The sequence below is a fragment of the Pongo pygmaeus genome, chromosome 9, assembly GCF_028885625.2.
Source record: "Pongo pygmaeus isolate AG05252 chromosome 9, NHGRI_mPonPyg2-v2.0_pri, whole genome shotgun sequence".
In the NCBI taxonomy this organism is placed as follows: Eukaryota; Metazoa; Chordata; class Mammalia; order Primates; family Hominidae; genus Pongo; species Pongo pygmaeus.
In genome coordinates this window covers 12,406,885-12,420,829 of record NC_072382.2, presented here as the reverse complement: position 1 = coordinate 12,420,829, position 13,945 = coordinate 12,406,885, and the positions used below count along the sequence as shown (strand labels likewise).

At 41.3% G+C, this 13,945-nt stretch overlaps 1 protein-coding gene across 3 annotated transcripts in view; it reads left to right on the top strand.

The window, feature by feature from the left end:
• The window catches only part of ASRGL1 (asparaginase and isoaspartyl peptidase 1), a 52,153-nt gene that overhangs the window by 11,922 nt on the left and 26,286 nt on the right, over window positions 1-13,945 (top strand). For 2 of the 3 annotated variants that reach the window (XM_054473863.2, XM_063671768.1), the window contains exons 3-4: window positions 6,244-6,386; window positions 7,234-7,391. In XM_054473863.2, the coding sequence (XP_054329838.1) occupies window positions 6,244-6,386; window positions 7,234-7,391 (301 nt within the window). Of the gene's footprint in view, window positions 1-6,243; window positions 6,387-7,233; window positions 7,392-10,718; window positions 11,797-13,945 lie in introns of those variants that run through there. The other variant, XM_054473865.2, reaches the window with a different exon arrangement.

Genomic DNA, 13,945 nt, shown 5'->3' with positions numbered 1-13,945 from the left:
ATAATTAAGGGAAAGGCAGGATGGGGTGGTATGTTAGTTCAGATCTCTTTTACTGCCATAATTTTCTCACTGAAATAATTTTTGCAAAGGCAGTTTCCATATTTCCAGGGGTCCTACATCCAATTCCCCACGGATACTGAGGGACAGCTGTATGTGTTTCTCCATGTAAATCACAGTATGACATCCTCCCTAACAACTAGCAATCACTATCTGTTTCTTATCAGTATTATTTTGAGAATGTTCTGTAAATGGAGTTGTTACCAGACCCCAAGAGAAGGTTCTTCGATCTCACGCAAGAAGGAATTCAGGACTAGTCCATAGAGTAAAATGAAAGCAAGTTTATTAGGAAAGTAAAGGAATAAAGCATGGCTACTCCATAGAGCAGCCCCGAGGGCTGCTGGTTGCCCATTTTTATGGTTATTTCTTGATGATATGCTAAACAAGGGTGGATTATTCATGCCTCCCCTTTTTAGACCATATAGGGTAACTTCCTGACGTTGTCATGGCATTTGTAAGCTGTCATGGTGCTGCTGGTAGTGGAGCAGTGAGGACAACCAGAGGTCGCTCTCGTGGCCATCTTGGTTTTGGTGGAGTTTGGCTGGCTTCTTTACTGTAATCTGTTTTATCAGCAAGGTCTTTATGACCTGTATCTTGTGCTGACCTTGTGTCTCATCCTGTGACTTAGAATGCCTTAACCATCTGGGAATGCCTGCCACCCAGTAGGTTTCAGCTTTATTTTACCCAGCTCCTGTTCAAGATGGAGTTACTCTGGTTCAAACGTCTCTGACAGAATCATACAGTATGTGACCTTTTGGAAATGGCTTTTCTCATTCAGCATTTTTGCCCTTGAGATCCATCTAAGTTGTTGCCCATATCATTTATTTCTTTATTGCTGAGTAGTATTCTCTAGTATAGTTGTACCACAGTTTATTTAAACATTCACCTGGTAAAGGATATTTTGGTTGTTTCTAGTTTGGGACTATTACAAATAAAGCTGCTATGAACATTCATGAACAGGTTTTTATATAAACATAAATGTCCATACCTCTGGGATAAATGCCCAGGAATGTGATTTCTGGGGCAAATGGTAGACCCCATATAGTTTGGTCAAATTTTTTATCCAGGCCGGGCACAGTGGCTCACGCCTGTAATGCCAGCACTTTGGGAGGCCAAGGCAGATGGATCACTTGAGGCCAGGAGTTCAAAACCAGCCTGGCCAACATGGTGAAACCCCATCTCTACTAAAAATACAAAAATTAGCCAGGCGTGGTGGCACATGCCTGTAGTCCTAGCTACTCAGGATGCTGAGGCAGGAGAATTGCTTGAACCCGTGAGGCGTAGGTTGCAGTGAGCCGAGATCACACCACTGCACTCCAGCCTGGGCAACAGAGCAAGACTCTGTCTCAAAAAATAAAAATAAAATTATCCACTTTGCCTATATCTGTCTTCTAATTAGTATATTTAGAAGATTTACATATTATATAATTACTGATATGTTGCGATTTAAACCTGCTATTGTATGTCTAGTGTTCTGTTTGTTGTTTTTGCTTTCTTTTTCTTGCCTTTCTATGGGTTGAGCATTTTTTAGAATTTCATTTTGTTTTAGCTGTAGTATTTTTGAGTGTATCTCTTTATATAGATTTTTTAGGTGTTTGCTCTGGATATTATGCTGTACATGGATAAACACATGTAACTTATCACAGTTTAAAAATGTTAACATTTTACCAGTTTAAGCCGACCCTAGAGACCTTACCTTTCTTTATAGTCCCTTTACCCTCCCCTGCTGATTATATAATTGTCTTAAATATTTCCACTATGTACATTGAGAACCACTTCAGACAATGTTACCATTTTGCTTTAACTGGCAAACATAATTTGGAAAATTCAAGAGGAGAAGGAAAGTCTATTATATTTACCCATTTTTTTTCTCCTTCCTTTATTCTTTCTTCCTTCCCAATGTTCCAAGATTCCTTTTTGGCTGAGCCTGGTGGCTCACGCATGTAATCCCAGCACTTTGGGAGGCCGAGACAGGTGGATCACCTGAAGTCAGAAGTTCGAGACCAGCCTAGCCAACATGGTGAAACGCCATCCCTACTAAAAATACAAAAATTAGCTGGGTGTGGTGGCGGGCGCCTGTAATCCCAGCTGCTCAGGAAGCTGAGGCAGGAGAATCACTTGAACCTGGGAGGCGGAGGTTGCAGTGAGTCGAGATCGTGTCACTGCACTCCAGCCTAGGCGACAAGGGCGAAACTCATCTCCAAAAAAAAAGAAAATCCTTTTTTTTTGGTGGGGGTGGGGACAAGGTATTAATTTTACTCTGACACCCAGACTGGAGTGCAGTGGCACAATCAGAGCTTACTGCAGCCTTGACCTCCTAGGCTTAAGTGATCCTCCCACCTCAGCCTCCCAAATAAAGCTGAAATTGCAGGTGAGCACCACCACACCCAGCTAATTTTTTATCATTTTGTAGAGACAGGGTCTCCCTGTGTTGGCCATGGTGGTCTCAAACTCCTGGGCTCAAGCAGTTCTCTTACCTTGGCCTCCAAAGTGCTGAGATTACAGGCATGAGCCACCTCACCCAGCCAAGAACTTCTTTTAGCCATTCTTTTAGGTTAGGCCTGCTGGCAACAAATTCTTTCCATTTGCCCTTATCTGTGTTATGGACTGAATGTTTATGTCCCCCTCCAAATTTAAGTGTTGAAGCCCTAACCTGGCTGTGTTTGGAGATGGGGCCTCCAAGGAAGTAATTAAAATTAAGTGAGGTCATAAGGATGGAGTCCTGAACCAATAGGATTAGTGTCCTTATAGGAGACACCAGAGAGCTTGCCCACTCTCATGGGCACAAGAAGAGGTCATGGAGCAGTGAGCACACAGGGAGATAGTAACCACCTACAAGCCAAGAGAGGAAGCCTCAAGGTTGGGCGCAGTGGATCACTTGAGGTCAGGAGTTCGAGGCCAGCCCGACCAACATGGTGAAACCCTGTCTCTACTAAAAATACAAAAATTAGCTGGGTGTCATGGCACACCTGTAATCCCAGCTATTCAGGAAGCTGAGGCACAAGAATCACTTCAACCCAGGAGGCAGATGTTGCAGCGAGCCGAGATCACACCACTGCACTCCAGCCTGGGCGACGGAGTGAAACTGTCTAAAAAAAAGAAAAAGCAGCAGCCTCAGAATGAAACCTACCCCTTTTTGGCACCTTCCTAATACAATCTGAGAGTATCTTGGTTTCTTCTTCATTCCTGAAGGATATTTGCTGAATATAGAATTCTGAATTGATAGTTCTTTTCTTCAGCACTTGAAAAATGCTGTGCTTCTTCCTTCTGGCCTCCGTGGTTTCTGGTGACAAATTCTTTGTCATTAAAATTGGTTTCTCCCCTGTAGGTAAGGTGTCATTTCTCTCTTGCTACTTTCAATGTTTTTTTGTCTTTAGTTTGTGGTGGTTTGGTTATGATGTGTCTTAGTGTGAATGTCTTTGTGTTTAGCCCTATTTAGGGCTTGCTCACCTTCTTAAATTGGTAGATTTATGCTTTTTGCCAAATTCAAGGAATTTTCAGCCATTATTTTTTTTGAATACTTCTCATTCCCACCCATTTTCTCCTCCCATCTAGGAGTCTAATGACTTGAATGTTAGCTCTTTTGTTATGGTCCCACTGGTCGGCTGGGCGCTGTTCATTTTGGTTTTTTCCAGGCCCTGTTCTGTTGTTCAGACTGAGTGATTTCTTAGTCCAGTAATTCTTCTGTCTTGTCTGTTCTGCTGTTAAGCCCATCCATTGAGATTTCTTATTTTGATTATTATATTTTTTCAGCTCTAACTTCCATTTGGTTTTTCTTTAAATCTTATATTTCTTTGCTGAAACTTTATAATTTTTTTAGTTATTTCAAGTTCATTGAAGCATTTTTATGATGCTGCTTTTTTATTTTATTTTTTTTAAAGGGACAGCGTCTCAGTCTGTCACCCAGGCTGGAGTACAGTGGTGTAATCACAGCTTACTGCAGCCTCGAACCCCTGGCTCAAGTAATCCTCTTGCCTCAGCCTCCCAAGTAGCTAGGCCTTTGGGTGTATGCTACTATGCCCAGCTAATTTTTTTTTTTTAAGAGATGGGGTCTTGCTATGTTGGCCAGGTTGGTCTTGAACTAGGCCTCAAGAGATCCTCTTGCCTCAGCCTCCCAAAGTGCTGGGATTACAAAGCACAGGTATGAGCCACCATGCCTGGCCAATGGCTGCTTTAAAATTCCTGTCAGGTAATTCCAACATCTGTGTCATCTTGGTATTGTCATCTGTTAATTCTTTTTCCTTAGGTTGAGATGTTCTTGGTTCTTCGTATGATGAGTGACTTTCTCTTGTATTCTAGACATTTTGCATATTATGTTTTAAGACTTTGGATCTTATTTATTTAAATCTTTTATCAGGTCTTCTCTAACCTGTGCTGATCAGTGCAAGGGGATGCTGCCTTATTATTGCCAGATGGAAAAGATGTGAGCTTCTTTGGCAGAAGAAAGTAGATGTCTAAGCCACACACATGGATTTGATTCCTTGCTCTTTACCCAGAAGACATTTGATATTGGGAAAGTTGCTTTTTTGGTTTCCCCACCTGTTAAATTGGCATGTAATCAGGGCAGCAAACACTGTTTGCCTACACATGCTAGACATTATTCTAAGTGTTTAATATGCAATACCTACCTCATTGATGGTTGTAAGGATTAAATGAGTTGATGTTCTTACTCATTTTACACATGAAGAAACAAGCACAAAGAGATTGAGAAGCATAGCTAGATTTGTAGGCATTATCTGGGCAGAGAAATATAGAGAAAGGGTGCTAGTGGTAAAAACAACAGCATGTGCAAAGGCACAGAGACACGCGGGCTCCTGGTATATAGTAGCCCTCCCTTATCTATGGGGGATGTGTTTCAAACCCCCAGTGGGTGCCTGAAACCACCAATGGTACTCAACCTTATATCGACTGGGTTTTTTTTCATACATACATACATACATATGATAAAGTTTAATATATTAATTAGCCACAGTAAGAGATTAATAACAATAACTGATAATAAAATAGAACAATTATAACAGTATACCAGCATCACTACTCTTGTGCTCTGAGACCATTATTAAGTAAAATAAGGGTTTCTTGAACACAAGCACTGAGGGGTGCTACTACAGTTGATCTGCTTGGTATTCGAGACAGCTGCTAAGTGACTAAGAGGCAGGTAACCTATACAGTGTGGATATGCTGGACAAAGGGAGGAATCACATCCCTCTGAAGGACAGAGTGGGATGATGCAAGAAGTGTTTATTTCTGGAATTTTCCATTTAATAATTTGGGGCCATGGTTGACTGAGGATAACTGAAACCTCAGAAGCAAGGCTGTGGATAAGGGGACTACTGTCTTCAGGGAAACCTTATTTCAGTAAAATATAGCGAAGGAGAGAAAATGAAGCTGGAAAAGCAGGTCAAAGGCCAGGTTAGGAAGGGCTTTGTACTTTTTATTTTATAGGTCATGGAGTGCCAAGTCAGATTTCTTTCTTTTTTTTTTGAAACGGAGTCTCACTCTGTCACCCTTGGCTCATGGCAACCTCTGCCTCCCGAGTTCAAGTGATTCTTCTGACTCAGCCTCCCAAGTAGCTGGGATTACACGCACCACCACGCCTGGCTAGTTTTTATATTTTTAGTAGAGACAGGGTTTCACCATGTTGGCCAAGCTGGTCTCAAACTCCTGACCTCAAGTGATCCACCTGCCTCGGCCTCCGAAAGTGCTGGGATTACAGGCGTGAGCCACCACACCCAGCCTCCAAGTCAAGATTTCTCTCTCTTTTTTTTTTTTTTTGAGACGAAGTCTCGCTCTGTCGCCCAGGCTGGAGTGCAGTGGTGCGATCTTGGCTCACTGCAACCTCCGCCTCCCAAGTTCAAGCAATTTTCCTGCCTCAGCCTCCCGAGTAGCTGTGACTACAGGTGCAGGCCACCATGCCCGGCTAATTTTTTGGATTTTTAGTAGAGATGGGGTTTCACATGTTAGCCAGGATGCTCTTGATCTGGCCTTATGATCTGCGCGCCTCGACCTCCCAAAGTGCTGGAATTACAGGCATGAGCCGCTGCGCCCGGCCAAGATTTCTCTCTTGAAAAAAATGTTCCTCTGGCAATGGAATAGAGGGATGGATTAAAGGGAGCAAATTAGAGGAAAATCTGGAGCCATTTCTGAATTCTTAATTCTTGCTTTTCAACTTCTTTTTGGTTTCAGGTTGTGGGTCTGTCTTGAACACAAATGGTGAGGTTGAAATGGATGCTAGTATCATGGATGGAAAAGACCTGTCTGCAGGAGCAGTGTCCGCAGTCCGGTGTATAGCAAATCCCATTAAACTTGCTCGGCTTGTCATGGAAAAGGTATATGTGACCAAAGCAGCATTTTCCTAATGAATTGTTATCGTTATACTGCAGTGATAAGGGCTCCAACTGTGCAGAAATACTTGAGATCACTGTTCTCCTAAAAATATATACAAAACAGAAGCAGTGTATTTGAGTTTCTCAAATCAGCCACGATTTTTGACTAGGAATCACTTGACCAGTGAATGATTACTTTATCTTCCTGTATTTTCTTCACACCGCATACAAACTGACCAGACCAGCTATTTAATAGCATGTGTTAAAGATGGATTGAGTTCTCTAAATTTAACGTATATGTAAATCACATCTCTAGTAATGTCCCATCAATTGGGGTCTTTTCTTTCTTTTTTTTTTTTTTTTTTTTTCTTTTGAGACAGAGTCTCTCGCTCTGTCGCCCAGGCTGGAGGGCAGTGGTGTCATCTCGGCTCACTGCAACCTCCGCCTCCCAGGTTCAAGCAATTCTCCTGCCTCAGCCTCCTGAGTAGCTGGGATTACAGGCGCCCGCCACCACACCCAGCTAATTTTTGTATTTTTAGTAGAGACGGGGTTTCACCATGTTGGTCAGGCTGGTCTCGAACCCCTGACCTCATGATCCACCCGCCTCAGCCTCCCAAAGTGCTGGGATTACAGGTGTGAGCCACTGTGCCCGGCCTAATTGGGGTCTTTTCTTTTTTAATACAAAAACTCAGTCAGGCTTTTTTCAGCATACAGAAAAGCAAACCACTGGAATTTGTATTTTTGATCCTTTGCACCCAGAGAGAAGTAATTATTTCAACACAGTTGGAACAGTTAAAAAGATGTAAAATTTTCAAAAAAACAATCATTTTCTGTTTTCTTTCTGGCTCAGACACCTCATTGCTTTCTGACTGACCAAGGTGCAGCACAGTTTGCAGCAGCTATGGGGGTTCCAGAGATTCCTGGAGAAAAACTGGTAACAGAGAAAAACAAAAAGCGCCTGGAAAAAGAGAAGCACGATAAAGGGGCTCAGAAAACAGATTGTCAAAAGTAAGTCTTACCTGTGGCTCACATTATTTGGGAGTTATTAAAATATGAAAGTTTGGCAAATACCTGGTTATCTACAATTCTTTTGTTTTGTTTTGTTTTGTTTTGTTTGTTTGAGACGGAGTCTCCCTCTGTTGCCCAGACTGGAGTACAGTGGTGCGATCTCAGCTCACTGCAACCTCCGCCTCCCAGGCTCAAGTGATTCTCCTGCCTCAGCCTCCTGAGTAGCTGGGACTACAGGCACACACCACTGCACCCGGCTCATTTTTTTTTTTTTTGTATTTTTAGTAGAGGTGGGGTTTCGCCATGTTGGCCAGGCTGGTCTCAAACTCCTGACCTCAGGTGATCCACCTGCCTCAGCCTCCCAAAGTGCTGGGATTACAGGCGTGAGCCAACGAGCCCAGCCTTTGACATGATTTAGTAGAAGAATTTCATGTATTAATGTATCAGTTATCTGGATTCTTCTTGATCAGTTTATCTTAAATAGACTAAACAGGTTATCTGTGATCTAGTGTACCTTATAAACTTAAGTACTCTTTCATAGTTTAGAGAAATCAGCACAACTCTTAGAAATTCAAATTAGTCATTTTCTGAATTACGGTTTTCTGTTACAGATTTTGAAATCCTAAATAAAGGACTGCTTATTTAAAGCAAAATTTGAAAGTAAAATGTGAATATGGCCTGGGAGTTTATAATGGAATTAAATCTATTGACTCTGCATACTTTTTAGAGTAATAATATTTAACCAGAGGTATACCTTATATCACCTAGGGAGCTTTTTCAAAATATACATGTTTAGGCCACCCCACCAGAAGAATCAGATTTAAATAGATCTGAGGTGGAGAGGCCAGACAGGTATATTATAAAAAGGGTTCCCAGGTAATTCTGATGTGTTCCTCAGATTTAGAGTCTGTTTTAAAAGATTGGCCTTGGTCAGGTGCGATGGCTCACGCCTGTAATCCCAGCACTTTGGGAGGCCAAGGCGGGCGGATTGCCTGAGCTCAGGAGTTCAAGACCAGCCTAGGCAACACGGTGAAACCCCATCTCTACTAAAGATACAAAAAATTAGCCAGGCATGGTGGCGCATGCCTATAATCCCAGCTACTCGGGAGGCTGAGGCTGGAGAATCGCTTGAACCCAGGAGGCGGAGGTTGCAGTGAGCCGAGATCCCACCATTGCACTCCAGCCTGGGCAACAAGGCAAGACTCCGTCTCAGAAAAAAAAAAAAAAAAAAGATTGACCTTATGTTGGCAGCTGTTGACAGCCTGACTGAGTGTGCTTTTGCGTCTGTGGGCTAGAGTCATAGGAGTGGGGTTGCCTTATGCATGATTTACGTTCATTTTGAAAGATGTCACCACGTTGTTTTCCAGAAATTCATTAACACCTCTCCACCCGCCACTGCTGCTTTACACGTAAGCAAGAGGGTCTCCTGCTGTGGGCCCTGCACTTTAAAGGACCCTCATATCATAAACACACAAAACAATTGACTTATTCCAGAACACATAGGACCCCTTTGTCACTCAACATTGGCACAGCTTGACCCATAACCCCAATCATTGCTCTTGTGACTGACACCATTCAGCCAGCAAGGAACTCTCCACATCCCTTGCTCTATGTCTTGGAAGCAAAAGGCACCTGAGTTCAGAGTTTGTGGGTAGTGCCCCTGTTGACATCAGAAATGGACATTGCTTTGGAGTGTGGGGAAGATTCAAACAGCAGAAGGACTTAGGTAAGAGAAAAAGACAAATTAATTAACTGATGAAATAGATTCTTGCATCACAAAGTATTATCTCCCCGTAGTGCCAGGTATCCATTTTCTTGCCTCTCTGCGTGTTGGAATGTGTAGTTCTGAAGATTGTCACAGGGAGGGTTCTGTGGTGTAATGGTTAGCACTCTGGACTCTGAAGATTTTCATGAGTTAGTGTAGTGTCTGTAGAAGTTGCACATGGAGACTGTTACTCTTCAGTTTGTGTATGGGTAGGTCTAGAACAGCACTGTCACTGTCCAATAGAGATACTGTGAGAGCCACAAATGTAATTTAACATTTTCTAGTGGCCATATCCACAGTGGCTCACGCCTGTAATCCCAGCACCTTGGGAGGCCGAGGAGGGTGGATCACATCTGAGGTCAGGAGTTCAAGACCAGCCTGGCTAACATGGTGAACCCTGTCTCTACTAAAAATACAAAAATCAGCCAGGCATGGTGGCGGGCACCTGTCATCCCAGCTACTCGGAAGACTGAGGCAGGAGAATCGCTTGAACCCAGGAGGCAGAGGTTGCAGTGAGCCAAGATAGCGCCATTGCACTCCAGCCTGGGCAACAAGAGCGAAACTTTGTCTCAAAAAAAAAAAAAGTGAAATTAATAATATATTTTATTTAACCAAATATATCCAAAATATTTCAACATGTAATGCATATAAGAAATTATAAGATGTCTTGCTCTTTTTTTATACTAAATCTTCAAAATCTGATGTGTTTTACACCTACAGTACGTCTCACTGAGGACAGCCACATTTAGCTAGCAGCCACTCAGTAGCCACATGTAGCTGCAGCTTCTGTAAGTGCACAGCACAGGCCTAGACAGAACCTGTGTGAGAAAAACTGATAACAGAGAAAAACAAAAAGCTCCTGTAGTTGCTAACTCTCCGTGTTAGCAACTACATGGACGTTGACTATTAGAATTATGAATGGTTTTATTTTGATGAAAATATTTAAAAGATGTAGTTAATTTCAAAAATACAGTGGTAAAATTTTTAGCTTTCATGTAATTTTAGCCTTTATGTATTATATTTACTAATTATAATTCATGTTTTAACTTTAACATTAATAAAAATTTTGTATATTTTACAATTACTTTTGTAACTTTTTGGAAATTATATCTGCAAATTACTTCTTTTTTTTTGTTTTTTGCTTTTTTTTTTCTTTTGGTTTTGTTTGTTTTTGAGACAGAGTCACACTCTGTTGCCCAGGCTGGACTGCAGTGGCACGATCTCGGCTCACTGTAACCTCTGCCTCCCAGGTTCTAGCAATTCTCCTCAGCCTCCTGAGTAGCTGGCATTACAGGTGTGCGCCACCACGCCTGGGTAATTTTTGTATTTTTAGTAGAGAGAGGGTTTCACCATGTTGGCCAGGCTGGTCTCGAACTCCTGACCTCAGGTGATCCGCCCACCTTGGCCTCCCAAAGTGCTAGAATTACAGGTATGAGCCACCATGCCCGGCCAACTTTTTTTTTTTTTTTAATTTTTTTAGATTAGCTTTTTATTTTTTGATGAAAATGCATTCTCATTTTTTATACTTTGGATATAATTATATTTTACTTTTAATCCCTTAGATTATTGAAAATGAGTATAAGTCAAGATTTTGGTAGAATAAGAATGCTAAAGTGGAGCTCACAAAAGAAAAATGAAAAAGAAAGTAAAAATCTTCAAAGAAGCAGGCTGCTTGCATTTTCCAACACTGGAAGCAGTAAAAGTAAGCAGTCTTCTTCCAGGGTGACCCACATAAAATTCACAAACAAGACATTACAAAGGTTTTGTTCAATTAAGATCTACTTATTAATCAAAACAATGAAAATTAGTAAGAAAATTATTCTCACCAAATCCACAGTTTGAACAAGTCAGATGAAATCCTTGCAACTTCCTTCTTTACGAAAGGAAGATTTAATTGCTAATCGTGAAGAATCACACACAAAAAAACACACATCCGGTTACAGGAATTGAGGGAAAGAGGCCGAATAAACAATTTATTTTACCGGAAACAGAAAACAATATAAAATACTGATGTAATGTTCTTGAAAGAATAATACAGTGTGTCCAATATTTAGCCAAGCCTAATCATTCTTTTCATGACACCATCAGTACAGTGTATGCAAAAAACAATGGAAATTTTCTAGGTTTAGTAAAAGAGATTTCAAAATTTGGTAAAATGCCAAACATATAATTAAGACAAAAATAATGAAAGTAATGATCATTACCTAGGATGGAGAATTCCAACAGATTATGTGTTTAATGGAGAATAAAGTGAGACATGAAATCATATATAAAAATTTTTTTGTCAATAAATTTTTTGGTTTTGTGGGGTTTTTTTTTGTTTGTTTTTTTGAGACAAGGTCTTACTTTGTCACCCAGGCTCGAGTGCAGTGTTACTACAGTCATAGCTCACTGCAGCCTCAATCTCCCAGGCTCAAGTGATCCTCCCATCTCAGCCTCCCAAGTAGATGGGACTACAGGCATGCACCATGCCTGGCTAATTTTATTTTTAGTAGAGACGGGGTCTTGCCATGTTGCCCAGGCTCGTCTTAAGCTCCTGAGCTCAAGGGATCTTCCCTCCTGCTTGGCCTTCCAAAGTGCTTGGTGAGCCCCACCAAACCTGGCCAATTTTTTTTTTTGAGACAGAATCTTGTTTTGTCACCAGGCTGGAGTGCAGTGGTACAATCTCGGCTCACTGCAAGCTCCTCCTCCAGGGTTCCCGCCATTCTCCTGCCTCAGCCTCCCGAGTAGCTGGGACTACAGGCACCCGCCACCACGCCCAGCTAATATTTTGTATTTTTAGTAGAGACGGGGTTTCACCATGTTAGCCAGGATGGTCTCTATCTCCTGACCTCATGATCTGCCCACCTCAGCCTCCCAAAGTGCTGGGATTACAGGCGTGAGCCACCATGCCCAGCCGATTTAAATTTTTTTTAAGTTTATAGAAACAAAATCAAAACTGCGTGTGAGATATACAACAAAAATGATGTTCCAACAAAATCCAGGGAAATTGAAACAAGGGAACAAAAATATTTACCTAGCTTGAAGAAAATTCATAGACAGATAATCCCTAAACCAGTTTCTATAGAAACTATTTTTCAATTCATTATAAATCAGAGCATAGTATCATCTGAAGAGAGATTTGAACAAAATTGAATAACATTTTCCTGTTTTTGATTTTCTTCAGAATATACCAGCATCAAAACTTAAAAGAACTTATCTGCATAGACCTAGATACTGTTTAAAAGATTATAAAAATGACTGTAAGTGATTGTGATTTATATGATCAAGTTAAAAATTTTAATACACTCTGCAATCACAATTTATATATAAATCCATATGGTATTTGAATGTGATAATGTAAAAATCAGTATTCATTTCTAAATCTAAGTACTGCTTTGAGAATTTTGTTGGTAATTCCAGTTGCTGCTGCTTCAACAGAAGGAAGCTTCTCTAAATTAAAATTAATTAAAAACTTGCTAAAAACTATGTTGACTCAAGAAAGATGGTCTTTTTTGCCATTTTGTCAATAGAATTCACGTTAAGTATAAGAACATCATCAGGCCGGGCTTGGTGGCTCACACCTGTAATCCCAGCACTTTGGGAGGCCGAGGCGGGTAGATTGCCTGAGCTCAGGAGTTCACGACCAGCCTGGGCAACATGGTGAAACCCTGTCTCTACTAAAAAATACAAAAATTTAGCCAGACGTGGCAGCGTGCACCTGTAGTCCCAGCTTCTCGGGGACTTGCTAGAACCCAGGAGGCAGAGGTTGCAGTGAGCCAAAATCAAATCACTGCACTCCAGGCTGGGCGACAGGGCAAGAGTCCATCTCAAAAAAAAAAAAAAAAAAATCATCAGTACTCCCTGGAATGAAGCCAAGAAAAAATATTTTTATGGAATAAATACATAATTTATTAAATGTGTCTGTGTGTGTGCACGCATGTGTGTGCGTGTATGTGTGTGCGTGCACGTGTGTGTGTGTATGTGTGTGTGTTTGCCATTCATCTGCCATCACCAGCCGATTAACAAATGACCCTGGTGTACACAATAATAACTAACTTAAGTCATTGGTAGTTTGTCAGCTTTCGGTCATGTGAAAACCATAGCTTTTCAATATTTTTCTAGATAAAATAGTATGGAGGTTCCTAAAGAAATTAAAAATAGAACTACCTTGTAACCCAGCAATCCCACTTCTGGACATATACCGAAAGGAAATGAAATCACCATCTAGTAAAGATATCTGCACTTCCATGTTCACTGCAGCATTATTCAAAATAGCCAGGATATTGAAACAACTACCAGTGTCTGTCCATCAATGAAGAATGGATAAAGTATAATGTATATATACAGTGGAATATAATTCCTTGGTAAGAAAAGGAGGAGATCCTGCCATTTGCAGCAACATGATACTAAGTGAAATAAGCCAGACACAGAAAGATACTACATGATCTCACTTAAATATGGAATCTAAAACAAAAAGAAACATTGAGGCTGGGAGTGGTGGTAGCTCACGCCTGTAATCTCAGCACTTTGGGAGGCTGAGGCAGGCAGATCACCTGAGGTCAGGAGTTCGAGACCAGCCTGGCCAACATGGTGAAACCCCGTATCTACTAAAAATATAAAAATTAGCTGGGCCTGGTGGCGGATGCTTGTAATCCCAGCTACCTGGAAGGCTGAGGCAGTGGAATCGCTTGAACCTAGGAGGCAGAGGTTGCAGTGAGCCGAGACCACGCTGTTGCACTGCAGCCTGGGTGACAAGCAAAACTCCATCTCAAAAAAAAAGAAAGAAACATTGAATACATAGAAACAA